At 33.3% G+C, this 24096-nt stretch overlaps 1 protein-coding gene across 1 annotated transcript in view; it reads left to right on the top strand.

Annotated features, from left to right (window-relative positions):
* LOC129221066 (small G protein signaling modulator 1-like) overlaps positions 1-24096 on the top strand; it is a 95049-nt gene that overhangs the window by 57455 nt on the left and 13498 nt on the right. The window contains exons 17-21 of the mRNA XM_054855503.1: positions 4415-4535; positions 10777-11021; positions 13705-13829; positions 14479-14561; positions 15757-15866. Coding sequence (XP_054711478.1) covers positions 4415-4535; positions 10777-11021; positions 13705-13829; positions 14479-14561; positions 15757-15866 — 684 coding nt within the window. The remainder of the gene's footprint in view (positions 1-4414; positions 4536-10776; positions 11022-13704; positions 13830-14478; positions 14562-15756; positions 15867-24096) is intronic.

Raw genomic sequence — 24096 nt, 5'->3', positions numbered from 1 at the left:
TTTTCGACCCTTAAAAGAGTAAAAACCTATCTAAGGAGCACTATTGGCGAAGAACGTCTAAATGGACTTGCTCTGAGGTCAATACACAGAGAACTCAAAATTTCAGATGAAGAAATAGCGGAAGAATTTTTAAAAAATAAAAGACGACTAAATTTTCAATACAAGATAATTTTTATGTACTTTTAAACAGCTAATTAACATTATGGTAAATCCATTTCATTATTTTTGATTACAAATTAAAAGCATTTACATTTTTTAGCATATTACTGGTGCATTAATCTTGATGTTATTTATCATCGAAAATATCCAGCACTACAAATATGGGTGCAATTAATTTTTATTGATTTTTAATGAATTATTAGTAATAATTTATAATGCACATAATGCATGATGAAATCTATTTTTAATAACGTAATTCGCGATTTAACGAAAAATAGTTAATTTGGTAGTACATTGATAAAATCTCCTGGGCCCCCCCCGAATCAGAATCCTGGCTACGCCACTGCTTCTAGTATGCATAACTAACTGTAGCAGGAAAAAAATAGCTTTTAATGGAAGTCCCTCATTGACTTTTTTAAAGCTCAAAGTGATGAAAACTGCCTTTTTTTAAACACTTTGAGGTCTATGCCCGAGCCTCGCTCGGGTTGCCCTTTTTTGTGGAACTAACCGACACGTTCCATGTCGACTTGAGTATCGAAACTAAAAAATTAGGCAGCTCAAATACCTGATGACAAGAAGCTTCTTTTATCAGATTTTATTTCACATACAGCACAACACATCACTGCAACTATTTACACTAAATTATTTACATGTTAACATTTAAAGGCAAAGATATTCGACATGTTCGCCATACCGTACCGCACGCGGTTCAAAGCATCTCCACTGTTCGAAGCACCACAACTCTCGGCCGTTGGCACTCCCCAAACATTATGTACAAGGAAGTTACTAGGTGGCATGCAACACTAACTAAGCCCGAGACATGGGGGGATTTATGAGGGGGGGGCGAAGGGGGGCAATGCCCCCCCCAGTCTTGGGGGGACTTTATACATAGTAACAATAAACCTTCAAAAATCTAAAAAGAAAAAAATCATGATTTTTTTTCTTTTTTGAATAGTTTAAAAGCGAAAATGAAGAGAATAGCGACTGTCCTTTTCTGGGGGGGGGGGGGGGGAGAAATCTGTACACTATATTACAAGTAGTAAAGCGGTCACTGGGATGCTGAAATGTGTTGAAAGCGACTACTTTGAACTGAAAGCTATTAAAGCAATTATATAAGTGAAAATATCGACTGAACGAGGTATGTATTAAGCTGCAATACTTAAAATAATCAAGGATTATTTCAACAAATTAGAAACTGAAACAAAGATTTTAAAAAAGTGAATTTTCCTATAAACTAAACAAGCTATATAGCTTAGGACACCCGCTTTGTTGAAGGCCTCCAACTCCAGAAATTTTCATGATTTGTTCCTTATCCAAAAAAAAAAAAAGGAACGGAATTGAAAAAATAAATTTCATTTTAAAGTGCTTGAAAACCTTGAAAATTTTGGAAAAGTAGGGATACAAACCATAAATTTAAACATTTATAACAAATGGGAGGGGATAGACGGTAGAGGAATAAATGCCGAAATATGTTAAATTCAGTTCCTTGCCTCATCCTGAATCAAAAATGTAAAATTCATGGTTCTCACGTTTTTGTAAAATAGTACTTGAGATAAGTTTTTGTGACATGTTTTACATCTTGCTGTTTATTTAATCCCAAATGCAGTGCAGTATTTTGGAAATTCTTTTGTATTGCTCGCTTCTATCTTACTTCTACTGCATATTGTTAATCTGTTCAGCACGGGGGGGAAAACACCACCTCTATTCCTTTTCTGCACTGCTTGTAATTAAATAATTTTAATTGTTCTCAAATACTTGAAACGAATTAGACGAGTCTTTGAAATTAATAAGCAAAGGGTGCTTCAATTTAATTTCTTATCAAGTGTATAAATTACGAATTGTCCAAATGGGCAGCATTGTACTCTCTTGTTATTTATTTTCTAAATCTGTACACCATTTTTTTAAAAGCATTTTTTACTATTGATCATTTTGTATTGAATTCATTGTTGTATTTGTGGGTGGGTTAAAAACTTGACCAAAAACTAATTGAATTTAAACAGCCCGATGTAAGAAAATAACAAAACATAATCTTATTTTCTCCCTCGCTTTTTCTCTCTGAGGACTCCTGCTACTGATTTGTATTGTGTATTATCGTAATTGGCAAAAGAGTATTTTGCTTTTTTTTTTTTTTTCAGAGATCTTTGTGGTTCGAATTGCAAAAAGCTTCAAAATGCAGAAATTTATATCTATTTTACAAAAATTCCTACGGGGTAGAAACCCCCTGACACCTTAAAATTGGGTATATTCTATTGGTATATTCAACTTGGTATATCTAATTGGGTATATTCCGTACTTAAAAGGTACACCATTTCCCATCATGAACCATATCTATAAAACATAGTGGGGAGGGGGGCACTTTGGCCTTTTTTGCCACCGACAGAAAAGTTGTCCGGGTCTACAAAACATACCAAAAAGCTGAAACAGCTTAGGGCCATATTAAGTCCATATTATAAATCCAGTCTTACAACTAATATTGTTCAAAAAAAAAAAAAAAAAAAAATCCTGCCCCCCCCCCCCAGGAACTCAGTCCTAAATCCGCCTATGAAAATTCCTATGGGAGAGAAACCTCCGGACCCCCTAAAATTGGGTATATTCTACTTGGTATATATAATTGGGTATATTCCCTACTTAAAATTACACCATTTCCCATCATTTACCATATGTATAAAACACAGTGGGGAGGAGGGGAGCACTTTGGCCTTTTTTGCTACAGAAAAGATGTCCGGGTCTACAAAAGATACCAAGAAGCTGAAACAGCTTAGGGCCATATTAAGTCTAAATCCAGCCTTGATTACAACTAATATTACCCCCCCCAAAAAAAAATCCTGCTCCCCCCTCCAGGAACTCGATCCTAAATCGGTCGGTCCCTAACTTGGTCCTAAATTTGACCCTGAGATTCTCTCGGGGTCAAATTCTTACTCTCTTAGCTATAAAAGTACAAGTTCTATACGTTTCTAGCCTTTTTAGATACTACCTATGAACCTTTTACTTTCAAAAATATATATATATATAGATGGCAGTACCAGGCAAAACTAAAAAACATGAAATGTGATAGAATAGGGATTTAAATTCGAGTTTGTGCTTTGAAATGTACCATACAAAAGCAAATTTTATTAAATAATGTTAATTTACAAATTAAACCTATTTTTGGATATTTGTTGAAGATTTAGGTAAGTTTTTAATCGAGTCTGGGTAAACTTTTGTGGTTAAAAATGATGTTTTCCTATGCGGAACTTTTTTTTAATACTTTCAAACATGCTTTTTACGACAATTTCTTACTAAAAATTGATTTATATTGTTGCATTCCTGTCTCAGCTTATTGCATTTTGCTTCAATTTGAATTCTCAGAAACATACCGTATTATCCCGCGTATAATCCGCGGATTATCTGTTAATAAAGGCAAAGTTTATGAGGTGCAGATTATACACTGCCACGGATTATCTGTGATTTTTTTTTTTTTTTTGCTTAACACCAACGCATTGAACCTCAATATTTACAGCGGGATTCATAGATAGAGGACCATATGCTGACTGAAAGTTGTTTATTTTACAAAGCTTGCATGTTCCTTCTCGCTGCTTGCCTGTATGTTCGTTATTTTACGTTGCTTGAATGTTCCTCTTCCGCGATCTAGGACATGTAAAATAAGCAAGAATACAGTGAATTAGGAAGCCATTCGCACAAGAGTAGACCGTTTGCTCCCTTGTCTTGACTCTGTTTTTCAAGTAACTAGCGTACTATAATCATGATTTCAAGAAGAAATCACTATATTTTAGATTATATTTCAGATTAATTTTGATTATGCCTTCAAATGAATTACCTTTTCACGTTTTTTAGTTTTAGTTGCTCAAATGGTATGTTAAATTCAAACTTTATTTTTTTTTACATTGTATTAACGGCGGATTATAGGCCGTTGCAGATTATACAAAGCTTTTTTTCTTCAGGCTGATTTTGGGACCTGCGGATTATAGGCTGCCCGCAGATAATATGCAGGAAAATACGGTATGTGGAAAGTACAACTCAGGTTGCAATTTTATTTTCAAAAAATACTAGTTTAGATAGTTCTTTGTGAAAAATGTGTGTTTTTTTCCAAAAACATCACATCCCTTTACCTTTAGTCACGGAGTATTATAAGCAGAAGTCATGGAAAATCTTGAAAAATCATGGTTTTGAAAACCCTAAATGCAGCAGATACCCTGTGTATAATTTTTATGTTTTTAAAAATTGAATGTTAATAAGGTGTTGAATTTATTTTCAGAGCAAAGAAATTAGTCAGACGGACCCTTTGACTAATTCTGAGCCGATCACATTAAATAATAATGAAGCAAACTCAGATGAAAAGCAGGTTGCAAGGGCAAAAATTCTACGCCATATGCAAGGTAATTTATTCTTATGTTTAAAAATATTTTATTAATTATTTTATTGGATCACTAGCTGCTTTGCCTGGTCTACCTTGAAAATAAAAGTTGTGTCAAAAATAAAAGTTGTGTCAAGTGATATATGTTCAAAGATCAAGCTTAAATAAATAAAAAAAAAACATCATGCAAAGTTTATCTCCAAACAATGACAGCAGAAAGCAATTTTAAGAAATAAAAATGAGAAAGTTGGATTTAAAAAGCGTAACCATGGAAACACAAAATAAAATAAGTTTTAGAAATTAAAGTGAGAATGAGGGAAAGAAACATTGATTCAAAAAGTGTTACCTTGGAAACGCGAAATAAAATAGTTAACAAATTGAATGAAGATCAGATTTTTCGAATTTGATTTAAAAAGGCTTGTAACTTTTTTTTCCTTTCAAGATAGAAGCTCAGTTTTTAGACCATATTTCGAGATAGAGTTGGAGTAAAAAATGTTGCTCTATTCAATGGTGTCAAAATGAAAACTGTGTGACGACTCCTTCACTTTTTAGTGATAGATTAAATGAAGAAAGTAGTGCCTAAATTTCGGCTAAGTCTAAAAAAGTGCAAGCTAAAAGCGCAAATAACTCCCGCCGTGATTAAGTTGGAGCATTGAAACAAATTGTGTAGAACACAGAAAATTCTACTCTTTCCAACGATGTATAATAATAATATGTGCAAGTCATTTTTCACCCCCATAGTCGGGAGTTTATGTATAAATTGTGCCTGAATTGGAATAAAAAGAAGAACTATTTATCGATTTTGTTCTAACAGGCCTGCAAACCTTTTCCGGACTTAAAGAAATAAACTGAAAATTTCAGCAAAATTGGCTGGGTAGTTCTTGAGCTTTGCCAGTTCAAACACACAGACACTTTTTGGAGATTTCATTTTAGGGGCCATTCATTATGTAAGGAGGATTTTCGCAATTTTTGACCCCCTCCTCCTCCTTCCAAGTAACGGTAAGTAAGATTTTCACCCCCCACCCATCTTACGTAAGATTCCATTTTGTTTTTCAAAATAATAAAATAACAAATCATACATCTCTGGAATTGTTTTTTAATTCACTATTATTAATATTTTTAAAAAAAACCTTTTTGTGTTTTTGTGTAAAGAAATATTTACTAAAAGAAATCTAGACAGAATGTTTTTTCGGCAAATATTTTTTGTATAAGATGCGGTACTAATTAAAAAGAAGATATTCCATACACAGTGTGATTCTTTTATCATATTTTGCACTATTCAGTCTTCAAAAAACAAGTAAAAAACCGTTCATCCTAATACGTTTTTTAATTTCCAGAAGCAAATGAAATATGATCCCTGCCAAACCACTTGGCTGCGCGATTTCTTACATGAAATATCAACTTGGAAAATATTACGTAAGAATGGTTCTGACCCCCCCCCCCACAAGTAAGGGTATGTAGAGATTTTTCCAACTCCCCTCCCCCTCGGAACCCTTTCGTAATTAATGAATGTCCCCTTATACTATATAGAGATCTGATGCATCCATCTCCTTTACAGTCATTTAGGATGTTGTTGAGAAAGGTTATGTTCATCAACCCCTTATGTTGTTCTCCAATAGTCTTCTCTGGGCAAGGTTATGAAACATGTTTTCTACTCTTTATGCTGCAAAAAGAGGCAATATTGTACATAGCTAATTAATTGCATCATGCAGTATAAGGTTCAATCAAATGAAACCAGGTCAGTGCCTCTAACTTCACATGAGACGTTAGACATGCCACGTAACTGCATATATGGAGACACTATCTATTGGTAGAGAGACTAATGCATGTGCAACATTTCATGTTGCACAGTGACAGTGTGGTTTAACGCCGAAGAGAAGGTGGTCGCACAAGTTATCGTCCACTATGATACAGGTCCTTTTTTGACCACAAGGGCCCACTCAAGGGAGGGGGCCCTCTGCTTGTCCAGTTCCTGAAACAGGGAACCATCATCAATGCCGATCCTTATCAAGCCGCTTCACAGAGCCTTAGACGAGCCATTAAGTCGAAGCAGCCAGGCATGTTGTCCAAAGGCGTCCACATACAGTCAATGCGGTGAAGACAACATTGCAGTAGTTTCGATGAAACTCTGAAGGTGGAACATCCACCGTGTCTCCTTTCACTGAGTGACTTTCATGTTTTTGAACCTCTAAAACCAGCTATTCACAGATGATACACCTGATATCACAATGGACGACGAAGTGTGTGACTGGGTTCACACAAACCCAGAGTCCTGGATCCGACAGCAACCTACTAGCTTCTTCAAAGATGGAATTGACGGCCCAGTGTTGCAGTGGGGATAAATCATAGATCTTTAAAAGGGATAGATAGGCCTTTCTCCTACAGCGCAGCGTATTTCGCCCGGAGAAAGTGGGGTCATCATGATTCTGCCGAGAATCACGTGATCAAGGCACATCTTGTCTCCCTCTTCTCGGGCAGCAATGATATAACAATGCGAAGCGTCGTTAGAAGTCTAGGATTGTCTGAAGATTTTCATTATACTTATGTGAGAAATCTCTATATGTGTGAATCTGAGATTTTCTAGCGAAAGGGGGATGATGAATTTTATTAAAAAATAAAGACATAGTGAGTAACAGAAATCTTTCTTTCTGCTAAAGGCAAAAAAAGTCCCCATGCAGAGTCGAAATTAAGAATATTTTAAGCAATTTACTATAGATACCGAGCATTATATTAAATCACTAAAAACAAGCGATGGAAAATTAGTTATAGTATGTCTGCGAAAACTGGATTTTCAGATTTTCTAATTTCTATGAAAAGTGTGCTGGGAACATATGAAAAGTATGTAGGTGCCCGAATTTCCAGTTCTAAACTGCGTAATGACTTATAAGCTTACTCAGGATCACCTTGAAACTTTTTTCAGTGCAATCAGGTTGTGAAGGGGGATTCAACAATAATCGTCGGATAATTTCGAAGTGTGAAAAAAAGATTATTCATTCATAGGGAAATTAAAGAGTCCAGTTCTTCAAATTGCGCTGATTTTGACAACCTTTAAATGCTAAGATTAAATTTGAAGCGTAACAAAAATGCTTTGAAAGAAAGCCTTTTCTTCCGATTCCTTTGACGACGATTTGGAAAATTCAGAAATCATCTCAATTAACATGACGCAGTATATTAATGATGTTTCTGACTACGCTGGATTTTTTGTCCGACAAGTGCACTCTGTTGTGAACTGCGACGACTGCAACAAATCAAAAAATAGACCTAATAAAATTTAAGAATTTTGGGACACATTCAAGTATGATAACTTATTGCAAGATTGCAGCCATTGAAATATGTACATTTGTGAAGAACAACTGAGCGAGAATGTGAAAAAGTTTTGGGAGTATATAATGTTACTCATGAGACCACAAGAGTTATGCGAAAAATTTCGAATTCCGTTTTTCTAAGTTTAAATAAGCATATGTTGGAAACAGAAGCAGCAGATTTTCTTGTTAAAAAGTTTATAAAATTAATCGTTACTAAATATTTAAGCGTTAGAATGTATCGCGCAGTCAATTCAAACAATGAAAATAATTCACAAAGACCAATAAGTAGGAAAGTAACAAAATTAATATTGTTAAGGGACAATAATCACTAGTTTTCTTCACCCTGGAGTTTAAATTGTCAAAATTATCATAGTCTGTGGGACGAAAAAAAAAGAAGAAAAAAAAATTGGGGAGGGGGCGGAAGTCAAATGACCATTCATGTAGTTTATAATTGCGAATAATTTATTTTCTGAGTACTTAAAAAAAAACACCGAAGTTGCTTAAAAATTAGGAACAAACCAAAGTTATTGGTTTGGCTAATATAGTGTTGGTGCGAAACGTATGCGAATATTAGAATATTATTTAATTGAGTTGATATTCAATACTATTTACATTTGTATTTCTAATTGGTTTATGTTTTTAGATCGGGTTTTATGTTAAATTGTTGCACTGGCTTCAAAACTTGTGGGGAAAAGCACGCATTGAAACTATTTATCTGTATTTGAAAAATTTGATTGAAATAAAAGAAAATTTATAAGGTCAATTTTTGTTTAAGATTTTTGAAGACGTCTTTTTCTACTCAGTATTTAAAGCACTTGAAAAAAAGTTCAAATAGCTTGTGCGCCTGCTTCAAAAGTCATGATGGGAAAATATCTAATGGACCATTCCATGAAAAAGCTGTCATTTTGTCCCGCATTTCATTAAAAAGTAATAACTTAAAAAGGTAACAAAGAACATTTTTTGCAAAAGTACAACAAATACATTTTTGCGAATCCTTAATAAAAAAAAATTGTTACATTTTTTAATTATTACTTTTAGTGAAAAATATGAGGTGTTACGTGACAGAGTGTTCCATTTTTCTTTAATAATGGGTATAATGCTTTAATTTAACCCATGCTTAAAGGGGGGTTTAACCCATGCTTAAAGCATTTAACCCATGGGTTAAGTGCTTTGATTTCCCTTAATTGTGCAAATGATCGCGGCGCAAAGTGATTCTCTTCGATAAGGGAAACAGTTTCTTGTGAGGGGAGTCCCTTGATCACGTGATGTCCAACGGGGGATGTTGACGCGCGCTCTGAGGAGAAAAGTGGGGAGAAGGCACATCTATTCTATTTTAAGATCTATGGGATAAATGTGCCATTAGTTTTGGCGACTATTTTTGAGTTAATAAAATCGTTATCGTTACTTTAGGCTAGTGACCACGTTTCATTTGAATGCCCCTTATAATTCTGAAGTTGCTGTACGGAAGCTATTTTTGATGCTGTTGTCGCATCGATTTTCATTACTTGCTTGATGGTTTTTGTGCATTCCTGTACTGAACATTGTCAGACTAGGTTTTGACACGTCTGGGAAAATAGAAGGAAAATGAAATTGTGGAGAAAAGTGGGAGTTTTATTTGGTTCTAATTGTAATGCATATTTTAAATAAATTCTTTTCCTTTTGGCAATTACAGGTTTTGTTTTCAGTCCAATTTTAATGCACATTTTAATTAATCTTTTTCTTTGAGTTGAGGGGGGATTTTCCTTTTGTAATTAAGTTTTACTTTTACGAAATAAGATTATGTCATGGGATTGATTGGTGCAGCCATTCTCATCATTTGTGTGATGATTTTGGTACATTCTTGAACTAAATTTACCAGAGCCCCTTCTGAAATTTTCTGATTATGCCGCTGTCCTAGCTTTTCATTTATATCACAATATGTTAAGCTGCGGCAGCGTAGTTAGTTGAGAAACACTAGAATATGCAAGGGTTTATTCAGCTCAAAATGGAAGGGGGAAGGCAGACATTTGGGTAACCAAGGGGGTCAATAGGACCCCTCTCGACTGGAATTTTGCAAACAACATAATTATGCATTTTTGCATCTATTTTGTTGCTTTTCTATATGAATTAAATTGAGTATATACCCTTTGCCCCAACCCTCCAGAAATTTTGAAATGATGGGCCTAGAGGAGGCACTTTTCTAAATTCAATCCTTTTCAGTGTATGGATTACACAGTGTCTTGCATAATAATTCATTTTATTTTATTTTTTGAGATGAGTTTGTGAAAAGGAAAGTGTTTTAGGCACTTTATTACATTAGATTGCCTTCTTTGGGGTATTGCGACAGTCATCCAATTAAACACCGACAGCTTTCCCTTTCAAAATCAAGGGCACAAAGCTGTGATAGCCGAACACATTGATAACTTCTTTACTAATAATAAAGCTCAAAGTCTCTCTGTCTGAATGTCTGGATCTCTGTGGCGTGCATAGCACCTAGAGATTTTCACGAAATTCGGCACAGAATTAGTTTGTAGCATGGGAGTGTGCATCTCGTAGCAATTTTTTGAAAATTCGATTTTGTTCTTTTTCTATTCCAATTTTAAGAACATTTTACCGAGCAAATTATCATAACGTGGAAGAGTAAATTACGGAATTATCATAACATGGAACTGTAACATGGGCAAGCAAATGAACATATGAAATTGGTGAGAAATTCATCAATCATCAGGCGAACCAAGTGATCTTTTAATTTTCTACCACCGGCAAAGCCGTGCAAGTACCACTAGTTAGAAATAAAAGCAAACATCAATTATTCTTTGAAATTTCTTGTTTATTTTTTTCTTTGGTTTTAATTTAATTATACTCTATTTTGAAAGGGGGGGGACAGATGTCTTCCCTTTCTGTCATCTGGATATACCCCTAAGTCTAGGAACTGCATTTTGGACTGTCTAACTTGTTCATTTATTTCCTTACCTCCAGCTGTGGAAATGCAGAGTATTTTGATTACCAATCCGTCAGTTGACATCACCGTTCAGAGTTCGTCGACAGAACTTCCAGTCGAAGAACATCCATCCAATGGTGCGGAAGTCGATGGCGAAGATCCCATTGCCCCATCGAGCGCAGTTTCGGGTGAACTTCCAGAGAATGGGGAGAATAACCAGGTGCCAACAGAACCACACTCTTCTTGTATATCTCCTGCCTCATCTGGGGGTGGTGTGTACTCAGTAAGTTTGTTGTCATTATGCGTAAATGTTTATGTACTACAAAGTATAACAGTAGAAAGTCCAACATAGAATAAAACACAAATTAGCTACTGATTGTAGACAGGGTTTCAGAAAACCCCTTTTGGGTGCAAAGTCATCCGAGAAAAGCCTCCACGAAAAAGGCCCATAAAAAAGGGCAGTTGAGGCAAGTGCCAAAATAAAAAAAAAATGGAGATAACCAGAGTAAATGATAAGAGTCTGTCCTTAGTCTTGGACAAGAGACGGTACTTGTAGTCCCTGTAGGTTCTGCTATACAGTATGATTTAGGAAAACTTTTAAATGAAAGCCTATCTAGGACATTATCTTTAGACGCGTTTTATTCAAAATTCGAAAATGCTACTTGCATTCCTTTGCTTCTCACTGCTTCAATTAATGAATTTGAAAAAATTGCAGAGGGAGAGTATTTTGTTCTCTTTAATGATTAATGGATTGCAGCAAAAAAAAAAAAAAAAATGTGTTTTTCTGATGGCTCAATTTCTTGTTCACATCTCATCAATTTTACCCCCTCCCTTTTTTTTATCCCTAAAATGGGAACTTAGTTAACAGTTTTTTAATTTGCTCGGAAGCAGTCGACCATTTTTCCTTATTTTCCCTGAGGCGTTCAATTAAATTATTGTGAAAGATTTAAATTGATTTTTGAATGGTAAAAATACGATCAGTGTCAATAAATGGAAACATCACACATTGTGGCAAAAAATTAAATTTTTAAAAAATATGTATTGCAAAATCTATGTCTAGATGATCAATTTACACCCTCTAATATTTTATTTCCATACATTCAAAACATTTTAATGATTAATGGAAGCACTGGAAAGGGTTAAAGCTAAATTGTGCTTTAAAAGCTGTTACCAAATGGCTCGTTATGACATCCGGGGACTGCAGTTTCACGGTTTAAAGTAGCCAATACAGAGCTTGAAGTTAGTGAAACTCGCATACAATCTAAGATCATCTTCATAATGGTAGCTAAATTAAAGTTTTGCTCTCCAGTGATGATGTTTATCAACTCTTGTTCTTTTATCACTATTTCAGATTTATAGTCCCAAACAAGGGTAAAACTGCAGTCTCTCAATGCCATAGCAGCTGTTCGGTTTTTGCATCTGAACCATTTCACAAGAAAGCTGCCAATTTTCCTCGCATGTGACAGCTCCTAAATTACGTTAAAAAGTCACAGTTTTAAAAGGCAATGGAAAAAATAAAGAAGCTTAAATAATTTCACATATGTTTGTGATTTTTCAAGCAACAAAATTTTCTTCATTATCCTTTTAAATTATTATTTTTAATGAAATATGTGAGCTGTCGCTTGCCGAGGGAAATGCCCATTATCCCAACCTAAGCTCCAGCAATTGGACATCAACTTTTTGCTTAAATTGTCTTTTATTTCATTTATTTGTTAACTTGTTTCCCTGCCATATTAATTATTTTAATAACAAACAACGATAAAATTAAATATTTTAAAACCCCCCGACTGAGTCGCAACTGTAGAATCAAGAGGGAAAGTTGAAAATCCTTATAATATTGAAAACCAATGTCAAGTGCTATTGAATAGAAACTGGCAACTGATAAAAATTTTAAATCATTGCTTTTAATTTCCTTGTCAGCCAGCAATGAATTTGGTTATAAATCGCGTGAATAAAGAAGTGTGAATAAAGTTATTGAAATCTGCTTTAAAAAGCGTTATAATTCGAATTCTATGAAACATGGAAGTTCCAAACACATTCCATCAGACACAGAAAAAAATTCTCTTTATTTTGGTATTAATTTTTAAAAAATTTAGCTATGTTTTCATTGCAAACATCGCAAAAAACTTTTTAGAGGTTTTTTAATTAATATCTTTATTAATTGATGTCATCCAAAGATGCAACCTAGCTAAGAACACTCTTGATCAATTCTCCTTTCGAACAAATTTTTTTTTTCAAAATCGGTCCATCCGTTTAGGCGCTAGAGTGCCACAGACAGATACACACACACACACACAGACACATCAAACTTATAACCCCCTTCCTTTGTGTGTGAGAGGTTAAAAACGATGAATTACCTTGGGATTCTTATTTTTAAAAGGTAATGTTTTTTGTTTTTTCTTTTCATTTATCTATGCATAAGTCAACCGTCATTCTTAATTTCCCGATTTTCTTCAACTTACTCTTGAATGTACACAGTAATTTTATTGTGTCTAATTTATTGTATTTTTTAAATGTTAGAAAGGGTTTAAATTTTTTCCAATGTATATTATTTTTTATTCTTAAAAACATTTAAATTTTAAATCTGCTGATTCAGTCACTTAAATTGGGCGAAAGCATTTTGTTTACAAGAAATCTTTGAAATTTGTACAGAGATTTATTCAGCAATAATTTTGCAGCTTTGTCTATTAATTTTGTATGTATTTTAGTTTAAAATATACGTTTAAGATTAAAAATAGCTTGTATGCAGAGTCAGCACATTATAGTAATAATTAAAAGTAAAATCTGAAAATAATAATTAAAAAAAAAATAGAATTTCAAAATGCTTCGAGTTTTTCTAATAAATCCGAAATTAGAAACCATTTTTTCTGTAATATTGTAAAGCAATCATTGCATGTGTGTCCAATTTGCAAAACTTATTTTGAACTAGTTTTATTTATTTACTTTTTCCGTACTTGTCTTGGCAGGGTGAACTTCTAGACTTGTTCAGTTTGAACTTGCATCGCATTGATAAAGATGTGCAACGCTGCGATCGTAACTTTTGGTACTTTACGACAGAAAACTTGGAGAAGCTACGCAATGTTATGTGCACGTAAGAAAACTTTTTATACATTTAAAATTTCTAAGGAATGAAGTGTTTGACTATCAATAAATGAATAAAATGATCTGTAGTTTGCAAATAAGCAAATTAAGTTGCCCGCAGGGTTTTGGAGTCTTTTGTACCCACTCTCCCCCTGTTTAAATTGCATGTTTGTTTTTACTTATTTATTAAACTATTTAATTTCACTTTTAAAAAAATAATTTAGATTAGTTTTGGATTAGTAAATTAATAAATATACAGAAAAAATTAGTTTTTTGAATTGTCTGTTCACAAACCTCGTCACTTAAAATCTTTCTGAAATATTCTTGTTTTCTTTTACTATGGCTTATTTTTTAAAATATCAAGAGTATTTGTTAATTTCTTAATTGGTGTTTCAGTAAAACTCAATTTATGTACTTTGAAGGTTTATAACATTTGAATTTATAAATTTTTTGCCACATTTTTTTGTCTAGAAATGCAAATTTTTCCAAACTTAAAACCAACAGTCAATTATATATTGTGTATCCACATACATAAATTGTTTTGTTTTTTTTTAATTTCTCTCCAAACTGTCAAAAATCAAGAAAATTTGAAGATTTTTGAATTTTTGTGGTGTTTCCAAAATGTATCATCATTGTTTTTTACTTTCTTTGCTTCTTAGTTATGTTTGGGAACATCTTGAGGTTGGTTACGTTCAAGGAATGTGTGACCTAGTGGCCCCTCTCCTTGTCATATTTGATGACGGTAAGTTTGAAAATTTGTCTGATTCTGGAAACTTTGAGAAATCATTTGATGGGTTCTACTTTTGATCTTGTGCATTGTGCAGTTTTTTTTTCCTTGTGAAGAACTACAATAAGTTTGTCAGAACGAAACAGAATTGAAAGAAACAAGCCTGCTGTAGACCTCACAATACTTGTTTTTGCGTTTTTTAACACTTTCAGGTCTGAGCTATTTTGAACGCATATCTCCCTCCAGACTGGGGTTTTTTGGTGCTTTACATGATTTTTAAAAAAATACTTGGAAGATGTGTATTTTAGTGATTTTTATTGTATTACATGCTTCAAGATGTTTTCTTTTGTTATGTGAATTTTATTTATGTGAAGACTAGTACACAGAGCCACTCATGTACTTGATTAATCCTCTTTATTTTTAATTGCAAAATTTTAGAAACAAATTTTCATTCAAAAATTTGAAACTTACATTATGATGACGTCCAAAATCTGTTACCTACTGGACAACAATGTCCAAAATCTGTTACCTGCAGACCAATCATTAAATTTGCTAATTAATAATTTTAATAAATAACTACTGAAATTTTTATGTTTATTTATCATGATCTAGGTGTACATGCTATGCAATAAAAACAAAATTGATATCAAATCTAAAAATTTTAAAAATTGCTGAGAAATAGCTTTTTTGTTCCCACCTTTTGAGAACTACCCATTTAAAGACATAGTTATAAAGAAAGTGGCTGAAAGGTGTGAATCTTTGGCGCAGCACACCGATAAATAATCAAGTCTTTTGTGCCTCAAAATTGCTATTACAAAAATTTCTTCTCGCTATATTGATGTTTCCTATGCAATATTTATGCACAATTATTGTATGGGCCTTGCTGCTTATTCACAATAAAAGTTAAGTCTTATTTACTGTTTAAATATTCTCAGAAATGAAGTGTGGGGCATTAGATTAAAAAATAAAACATTGTGTATTGATAGGAGCAATTTTCAGTTAATTACAAAAAAGGTGTTTAGGGCAGGGAATAGTTATAAAATTTGTACAAGTCATTGCTTAAGGAGGTTCACTTTCATCCCTATTTATTTTGTCTTAAAACAGGTGCTTTGATATCTGCAAGCATCTGAATGAAAATTAAGACATTTATTTGCGATTAGAGTAATTTCGTAGAAAATTTCGTTCATTTTTGTTTCCTTTTTTTTTGTAGAAGTGATGTCTTATAGCTGTTTCTGTGAATTAATGAAAAGAATGGTATCTAATTTCCCTCATGGTGGTGCCATGGATGCACACTTTGCAAACATGAGGTCACTTATACAGGTTGGTGATTATCTTGCTACACCTTGAAATTTATTGCTTTTATGTGTTTTCCCCATTTTCAGTGAAGTGATGCCTCAATCTAGCATATTACCAATGAATGTTTTTTTTTTTTGACAATCATTTCTAGAATTATACAGGTGCCCCTTGTATAACACGGTACTTCTACGACACGGTATCGATATTACACGGTACCAAAATTGCGATTATTATAACACGGTTTCGATATTACACGGTACCAAACTTGCGATTATTATAGCACGTTTTTGATATTACACGGTATGAAACTTGAATTCATAACTACACAGTTTTGATGTAACACAAATTTTAAAAGAAGGAATTTAGTTTTTGTTCAATACATTGTTAAAAAATGTATGATAACAACTGTAATAAGTTTTTACTTTGTTTTTATGAAACTTTTACGAAAAATTGTCTGTCTTTCAACTTTTAAATACATACTTGATTTTTCTCATCAGTGTTCTAAAAGCAAAAACGTGAATATTTTTTTGCTTCCAATGCGTTGTAGGAAAATAACATTAGGATTAAACATAAGCTAAAGTTGACAAGCGATAAATAAAAAATGTAGTCAAAACAAAATGTGAAATAAAATAAATAGAATGATTCTATTTATTTTACTTTAAATTTTGTTGTGTAATTGTTGCTCAGACGAACTTTATTGCTACAGAAAAGTTCAGATTTTTTTTCTTATGGAATGCGTTTTGTTCTTAGTACAAAAAGAAAAGCGGATGAAGTTTTTTCTTGTTGTGCATAACAGTTTTAATATGAGGTATGTAAAATAATTAAGTTTTATCGTTTATAACAACTCTTATTTTTATATCAGTGGGTCTTTGTATGTTCTGGTTGCCAGTTTTCGTTTGTATGTTCTACTGAGCCGAAATTTCAGCTATTCTAAAATTTGCACCTTATGAATTGGTTTCGATATAACACGGTACACATTCCTTGATTTACATTATTTCAACAGGGTTCGTACGCTCCTTCAAAACTCCTCCAATACTCCTTCATTCAGGAAATTTTCCTGAAGGGCCCTTCAAACTCCTTCATTTTGATTTTAATTCCTTCAAAACTCCTTCTTTTTAGTTCAAGACTACATAATTTTTCTCTATGACAGTGACTTAAAATACTTCAATCGACAACTTAACATCGTCACTAGGGCAAAGATATATTTTCGATTTTGATGTAATTTCGTATATTTATTTTTTTTCATAAAGATGTGATTTACGAATTGAGCATAGGAGTCATAAAAGTTGAAGGTGAAAATATTATTAGATGACTAAGACATTTCATAAGTGAAGTAAAACATGCTTAAAGGGTGCTTAGCTATTTTTTCAAGTTTTATGATTATTGTTTTTCCCTCCACCACACTCTCAGCAGCAAAGGTCAGTTTGTCTAATTATTATTTAAATATTTAAAAATACATAAGTGGATGAACTATATTAAACAATTGTGTTAAAGAAAACAATTGTTTAGTAAATTGCAGTTCTGACAATGTAAAAAGGGTCATCCTTGTTTGATGTCATAACTTGAGGGGGAGCCGGGTTCATGAAATTGTGACAAGGGTAAGAGAAAGAGTGATAAAAAGTGACATCACACAGTTGTTACAACACTATGTTATGACATGTGAAGAGGAGTAGTAAGGTAAAGTGTGACATTTTGTGACTAAGGGGAAGGGGGTCAAATACGATGAATAAAAGTGAAACACCATTTAAGGACAGCCCATTAGTACTCCTTCAAAATCTCATTTTACTCCTTCTAAACTCCTCCAAAAATCCTTCATTTTATTTCTGAAATTGAGTACGAACCCTGTTTCAAGGTCTCATATAACGCGGTTTTGATGTAACACGGAACATGGTTTTGATATAACATGGTACATGCTGACATGATTTATGATATGTACATGATTAATTAGGTTAAGAAATGAGTAAAAAAACCATTTATAAAAAAAAGTCTCATATAACACGGTTTCGATACTACATGGAACGAATTAGCCATATTATACGAGGGATGCCCCTGTATATGCTTTTTTTTAAAAAAAATTCTGTATGTGCTAAATAATTAGAAAACGTGACTTTCTGTGTGGAATCTAGGTATGATTTTCCTTGGGTAATGATAGGGTTGGTTCCAGGACCAGATTAAGGCATGGGCCCAGGGCACCAAATGGGTTGTCAAAGCTTTTTTAAAAAAATATTTTCAAAATTTTTGTTTTTTTCTTTTTAAAAAAGCACTGAAGAGGCTCCCCCTAGAAGCCACCACAATTTTTTCGGCGCAAGGAAAAACAATTCCTCTATCACTAAGAAAGAAAACATTTCAACGTGGGTATTACACATGTGTTTGAGATATCGTATAAGCAACAAAAGGTTCATCAACTTTTCAAATTATTAGTTATCATTAAACCTTTTTGTAGTAATGCTATTTTTCAGCTGAATGGGCCATTATTGGAGAAATATCGCCTGATATAAATACAAAATATTAAGATCTCAGAAAAGAATGAAACTTATTTTCATCATTTGTTTGGATACAAAATAAGTTTTCTCTATCATTTTGTGATGAGGAATATATTTGACCGTCCCAATTTTCAAAAAAACAGGATCAGGGTTCGTATGCTCCTTCAAAACTCCTCCAATATTCTTTCATTTAGGAAATTTTTTTGAAGGGCCCTTCAAGCCCCTTCATTTTGGTTTGAACTCCTTCAAAACTTCTTCTTTTTAACACGCTTTTATTAGCTTCACCTGTATGTATGTATGTATGTATGTATGTATGTATGTATGTATCTTGTAATGGAATCTTGCAGCTCAAATTTCGCCCACTTCCTGCGATCGGATTCTTTTGAAATTTGGCACGCGACCTCAGACCCGATGACAATGCAATATTCTATAATCAAATTAATTAATTAACTCTTTTAATTGTGAGTTTCCTCCAATTTTAATCAATATTTTGGCATAAATCCAACAATGTGAGAAAGGAAAAATTTAAAAAAATACATTAAAAAATACTCGCAAAAATTATTTAAAAATATCTACAAAAACCTTTAATTTTTCTGTATCAGACAAAATTTGTTCCAATGTTCCAAGGTAATTAGAACATGAAATATAACTGTTTTTAACTCATTTCATGCCAAAATGTAGGTGAGCCTTCAATTGGAAATTTATTGCTGATGAGACCATTGTTGAACAAAACTTTTATTCAAATGCATCTCAAATTTTCAAAGTAATATAAATATGATTTCCGCAAACATACACCGATGACTCACAGTAGCTTCCCATCGGGGTGCCCTTGTCTTAACTTTAAGATATTACCTCGCACTCGTTTCATAAATAATTTCTTCAATTAAGTCCCAATCTAATTCAAATTTTCATATACCGCACAAAAAAAAAAAAAAAAAACTTTGCCTGATAATTTTCCAACAAAAGACTAAAAAACAGAAAAATAAAATAATAGTTTAAAAAACTAAAAAACACGCTTTCGTAGCAAAATGAACTAAAAAGTGAAAAATAATCTTTGGATGATAGTAGTTGACCAATCACTTAATTTTAATGTAATATAAAAAAGCGTGGGGGGCTTCTTATCAGTTGTCTTTAATTTCTCCCATTTGTTGTCCAAGCAAAAATGTAAATAGACAGCACCCCTCGCTTTTTTGTATTACATTAAAATTAAGTGATTGGTCAACTACTATCATCCAAAGATTATTTTTCACTTTTTAGTTCATTTTGCTACGAAAGCGTGTTTTTTAGTTTTTTAAACTATTATTTTATTTGGATCAAGTCTACATAATCGTCCTTTATGACAGTAATTTAAAATACTTCGATCGACAACTTAAATTTGTCACAGGGGCGAAGGTATAAGAGCGATTTTAATGTAGTAATTTGATATTTTTTTTTTCATAAAGATGTGATTTACAAATTGGTTATAGAAGTCATAAAAGCCGAATGTGAAAATATTATTAGATGACTAAGACATTTCATAAGTGAATTAAATCATGCTTAAATGGTGCTTGGCTATTTTGACAAATATTATGATTGTTGCTTTTTACCCCGCTGCACTCTCAGTAGCAAAAGTCAGTTTGTTCAATACTTAAGTATTAAAAAATACCTTAGTAGATGTACTATATTAAGTGGTTCTGTTAAAAAAAAGCAATTGTTTAGTAAATTGCAGTTTTGACTTTGTAAAAAGAGTCATCCACAAGGGATGTCATGCCTTGAGGGGAGATGGGCTCATGAAATTGTGGCAAGGGAAAGAGAGGGTGCCAAAAAAGTGACATCACAGTTATTATAACAAATACAGATACAAATGTGACGACCAGCAACAGGCTCTGGGCCCAGCTAGGCTGGTCCTAGTCAATTAATTAGTCCCCAATGAAGATCAATGGCCCTCTTAAAGCTATCCACTCCCTTGCTCATGACCGCCTCTTCCGGTAAGCTATTCCAAGTGCCCACGACCCTGCTAAAGTAGTAGTTTTTCCTGATTTCCAAGTTAGCCTGAGATTTAAATAGCTTAAAACAATGACCCCTTGTCCTGCTTTCCCCGCAAAAATTTAATCCATTAACATCTTTCATTTTGATCAATTTAAATAACTGAATCATGTCCCCTCTGACTCTCCTTTGCTCAAGACTGTACATTTTTAGCATTTTAAGCCTGGGATCATAGTCTAAATGAGAAAGTCCATTTATTAGCCTTGTAGCCTGCCTTTGAACCCTTTCCAATACATTAATATCTTTCTTAAGATGAGGAGACCGAAACTGAAGAGCATACTCCAAATGAGGTCTTACCAAACTTCTATATAAGGGCAGAAGAACTTCTTTAGATTTGTCTGAAATAGATCCATTGATAAACCCAAGCATCTTATTGGCTTTGTTACTAGCTATGCTGCACTGGAAGCAAGGAAGTTCTAATTTCAAAGGGGGGGGGGGTCTCAAACCCCCCTATATGGGCGCCCTTGAAAGTAGTAGTTTTTCCTTATTTCCAGGTTAGCCTGAGGTTTGCATAGCTTAAAACAATGACCTCTCGTCCTGCTTTCCGTGAAAAAATTTAATCCATTAACATCTTTTATTTTCATAAATTTAAATAACTGAATCATGTCCCCTCTGACTCTCCTTTGCTCCAGGCTATACATGTTAAGCCTATTGAGTCTGGTATCATAATCTAAATCTGAGAGTCCCCTTACTAATTTAGCTACCCTTCTTTGAACCCTTTCCAATACAAAAATATCTTTCCTCAGATGAGGCGACCAAAACTGAACAGCATACTCCAAATGAGGTCTTACTAAACTCCTATATAAAGGCAGAAGAACTTTCTTAGATTTGTTTGAAATAGATCTCTTGATGAACCCAAGCATTTTGTTGGCTTTGTTACTAGCAATACTGCACTGTTGACTAAACTTGAAGTCCTGATTTATAAAGACACCCAGATCCATAACAATATGTTTATGAAAAATAAGACATGTGACTAGGGAAGGTGAAAGGTAAAGTGTGACGAAGGGGAAAGGGGTTCAAATCTGTTGAAAAAAAGTGACAATTTATAAGGATAGCTCAAAATTACTCCTTCAAAAGCTCATTTTAATCCTTCAAAACTCCTCCAAAACTCCTTCATTTAATTTCTGAAATTGAGTACGAACCCTGAGGATGGAAGAATAAATTCTAAAATCTCTTTAAACTTCAAGTTTTAAGGACTAATCTTGTTTTCGATGTATACTTGGTTGACATATTTCAGAAAACTAATGCATTTTCTATGCAAAAGTCAATCTTTTGTCATTAAAAAAATATTACATTAATTTGGAGAAACAAGGGTGAAGGGGGGGGGGGGGGAAACAAATTATTGGAGCAGTGAATAAAGTGTAATGACATCTTATATTATATATTAGTTCAGAATTATATATATATAGGCAAACTGACGTAGCATGTAAATGCCAAAAAATTTTTACCACACTATAAAATGTATAGTGGGGGGAGGGCACCAAAGTTATGTTATTGCCCACGGCGTAGTAAAGTCATAGTCGGGCCCTGGGTGGTACACATTAAATTTCTTTACGATTCCTAACCGATATCTCCAAAATGTTCATTTTATCATAAAAAAAAGTTTTTTATTAACATTATATCATTAAAAGAAGTATTTTATTGTTGGGTTTAAATCAAAACAAATAAATGCAATATCAAAAACACTGTTTTAACTTTGTGTTAGTTATTTTCTTAGCTATGTAGTGATATCATTCTGTTTTAGTTTATGCAAATAAAAGAGAAAATAAGGAAATATCCCTGAATTTAAAAGTTATTGTTTATGAATAAGGGGAAAAGATGGATGCAACTAATGAAAAAATTGCAGTAACAAAAATTGAGTGCTTGAATTTATTTTGCTTTTTCGGTAATCATCATAAATATTATTTTATTTATCAAGTACATAAAATAGCATTTTTTGTGCATTTCCATCTAAAACGTACAGACTATTCGAGAGGAGTTGTAGCACAATGAATCACCCTTCTAATTTTCAGCACTTTTCACTTGACCTTCTCATTTTACTGTATGATACCCTAGCTTTACTTTCCTGTTTTTTCTGATCTAAGTTCAGTATATTTGTATTGTAGTTAGGCTTAAGGCAATTCTATCATTCAAATAAAAGCTTTCCTTCAAATGACCTGGTTAAAACGAGCTGATGTGTGCATCACATGACTTCCTTTTGCTCCAATTTAATGTCATTTCCCCCATTACTGGCAATTTTAATGTGATTCAACAGGGCGCAATACAGGCTGATTTTGCTACCGTTTTTCGGTATCTTCACAAAAATCTTGTTTTGAAATCGGTACTTTCACAAAAATCAAGTAATAAAATCTGTAGCTTCACGAAAACATCGAAAATTTCACAAAAATTCGCATTTTAAAATAGAAAATTTGTTTCTCTGTTCAAAACAAAATTTTGTCATAAAATAAAATTCTAAGCAGGTTTATATGAACAATCGCTTAAATAGAAACCTTTTTGTAGTATTTTAACTAATTTTTAGCTGTTTCTCGCCAAAGTGTATTTATGCAATATTATCGCAATCTTTAAACATCTGTTTTGGGAAACCGTTTTTCTCATAATTTCCTATATTGTACACAGTACATAGCCTATTAAGCTGAAAATACGATGGTATTTTTCATACTTCTTAGGTTGTTAGCTCCCCCTCCCCAAAAAACGAAACCTGTTAAAAATAATACTAGATGACATTTACACTTTTCGAACTAAAATTTCACTTGTTCTACTTCTCTTTTACAAAAATTAGGATGCCTCTAAAATTTCACAAAAACAATGCTGATAAAAAAAAAAACTTTCACAAAAATAGAATGATGCAATACACTTTCACAAAAATAGGTAGCGAGAAAAATATCCTGGATTGGCCCCTGTTCAATAGTTTACTCTCTAGATATCACCAACAGTGACCAAATTGAAATCAGATTTAAAAAAAATAAAATTGCTAAATTTGTCGCCAAGTTGGAGACAAAGCTTGGCGATATGTCACCAAGTGTTTGCCAAATTATAACACCACTTGAGTTTACATCGAAATTAACAATGATTTCCCCCAAAAAAGGGGCAAAAGACCCTTTTAGAAACACCCGAATGCAACCGAAAGGGGAGGTGCACAACTAGACCCCACTAAAAGTCTACGTTCTAAATTTCAACTTTCTAGGACATACCATTCTTGAGTCATGCGACATACATACGCACATCCGCACGTACATACAGACGTCATAAGAAAACTCGTTTTAATTAACTCGGGAATCGTCAAAATGGATATTTTGCCTGTCTATATGTTCTTAGGCACTTGTCCACGAGTGGTCGAGTCACAAAAAAAACTCAACATTCATTCGGGGGTGAGTAGAATGGAAATTAAGGTCGATTTTTGAGTGAAAATTTTTTCACGAATACAATATACTTACTTTTTTGTAAAAGGAAGTAAAAAGGCTGTAAAATTACATCTGCTGCAAAAATTCACTTTCTTCACCTGATTATTTGGATGTAAACAAAATGATTTATTTGTACTTACAATTTCTATAGAGTTTTTCTTTTAAGTTATAGACTCTCTCATACCAGCAGCATTACTATTTCTAGTTTTTTAAACTGGAGAAATGATAATGCATCATCTTAGAAAGACAAGCAAAGAAAACAAATGAGTTAAAGATTAAAATCTCCGCCATCATAGGAACTTACCCCCCCCCCCTCCCCCCCCACCTACTTAGAACCTCTTTTTT

This window comes from Uloborus diversus, chromosome 4 (assembly GCF_026930045.1).
Source record: "Uloborus diversus isolate 005 chromosome 4, Udiv.v.3.1, whole genome shotgun sequence".
Classification (NCBI taxonomy): Eukaryota; Metazoa; Arthropoda; class Arachnida; order Araneae; family Uloboridae; genus Uloborus; species Uloborus diversus.
Note: the sequence above shows the minus strand (reverse complement) of the source record. Positions and strands in the feature narration are given on the sequence as shown.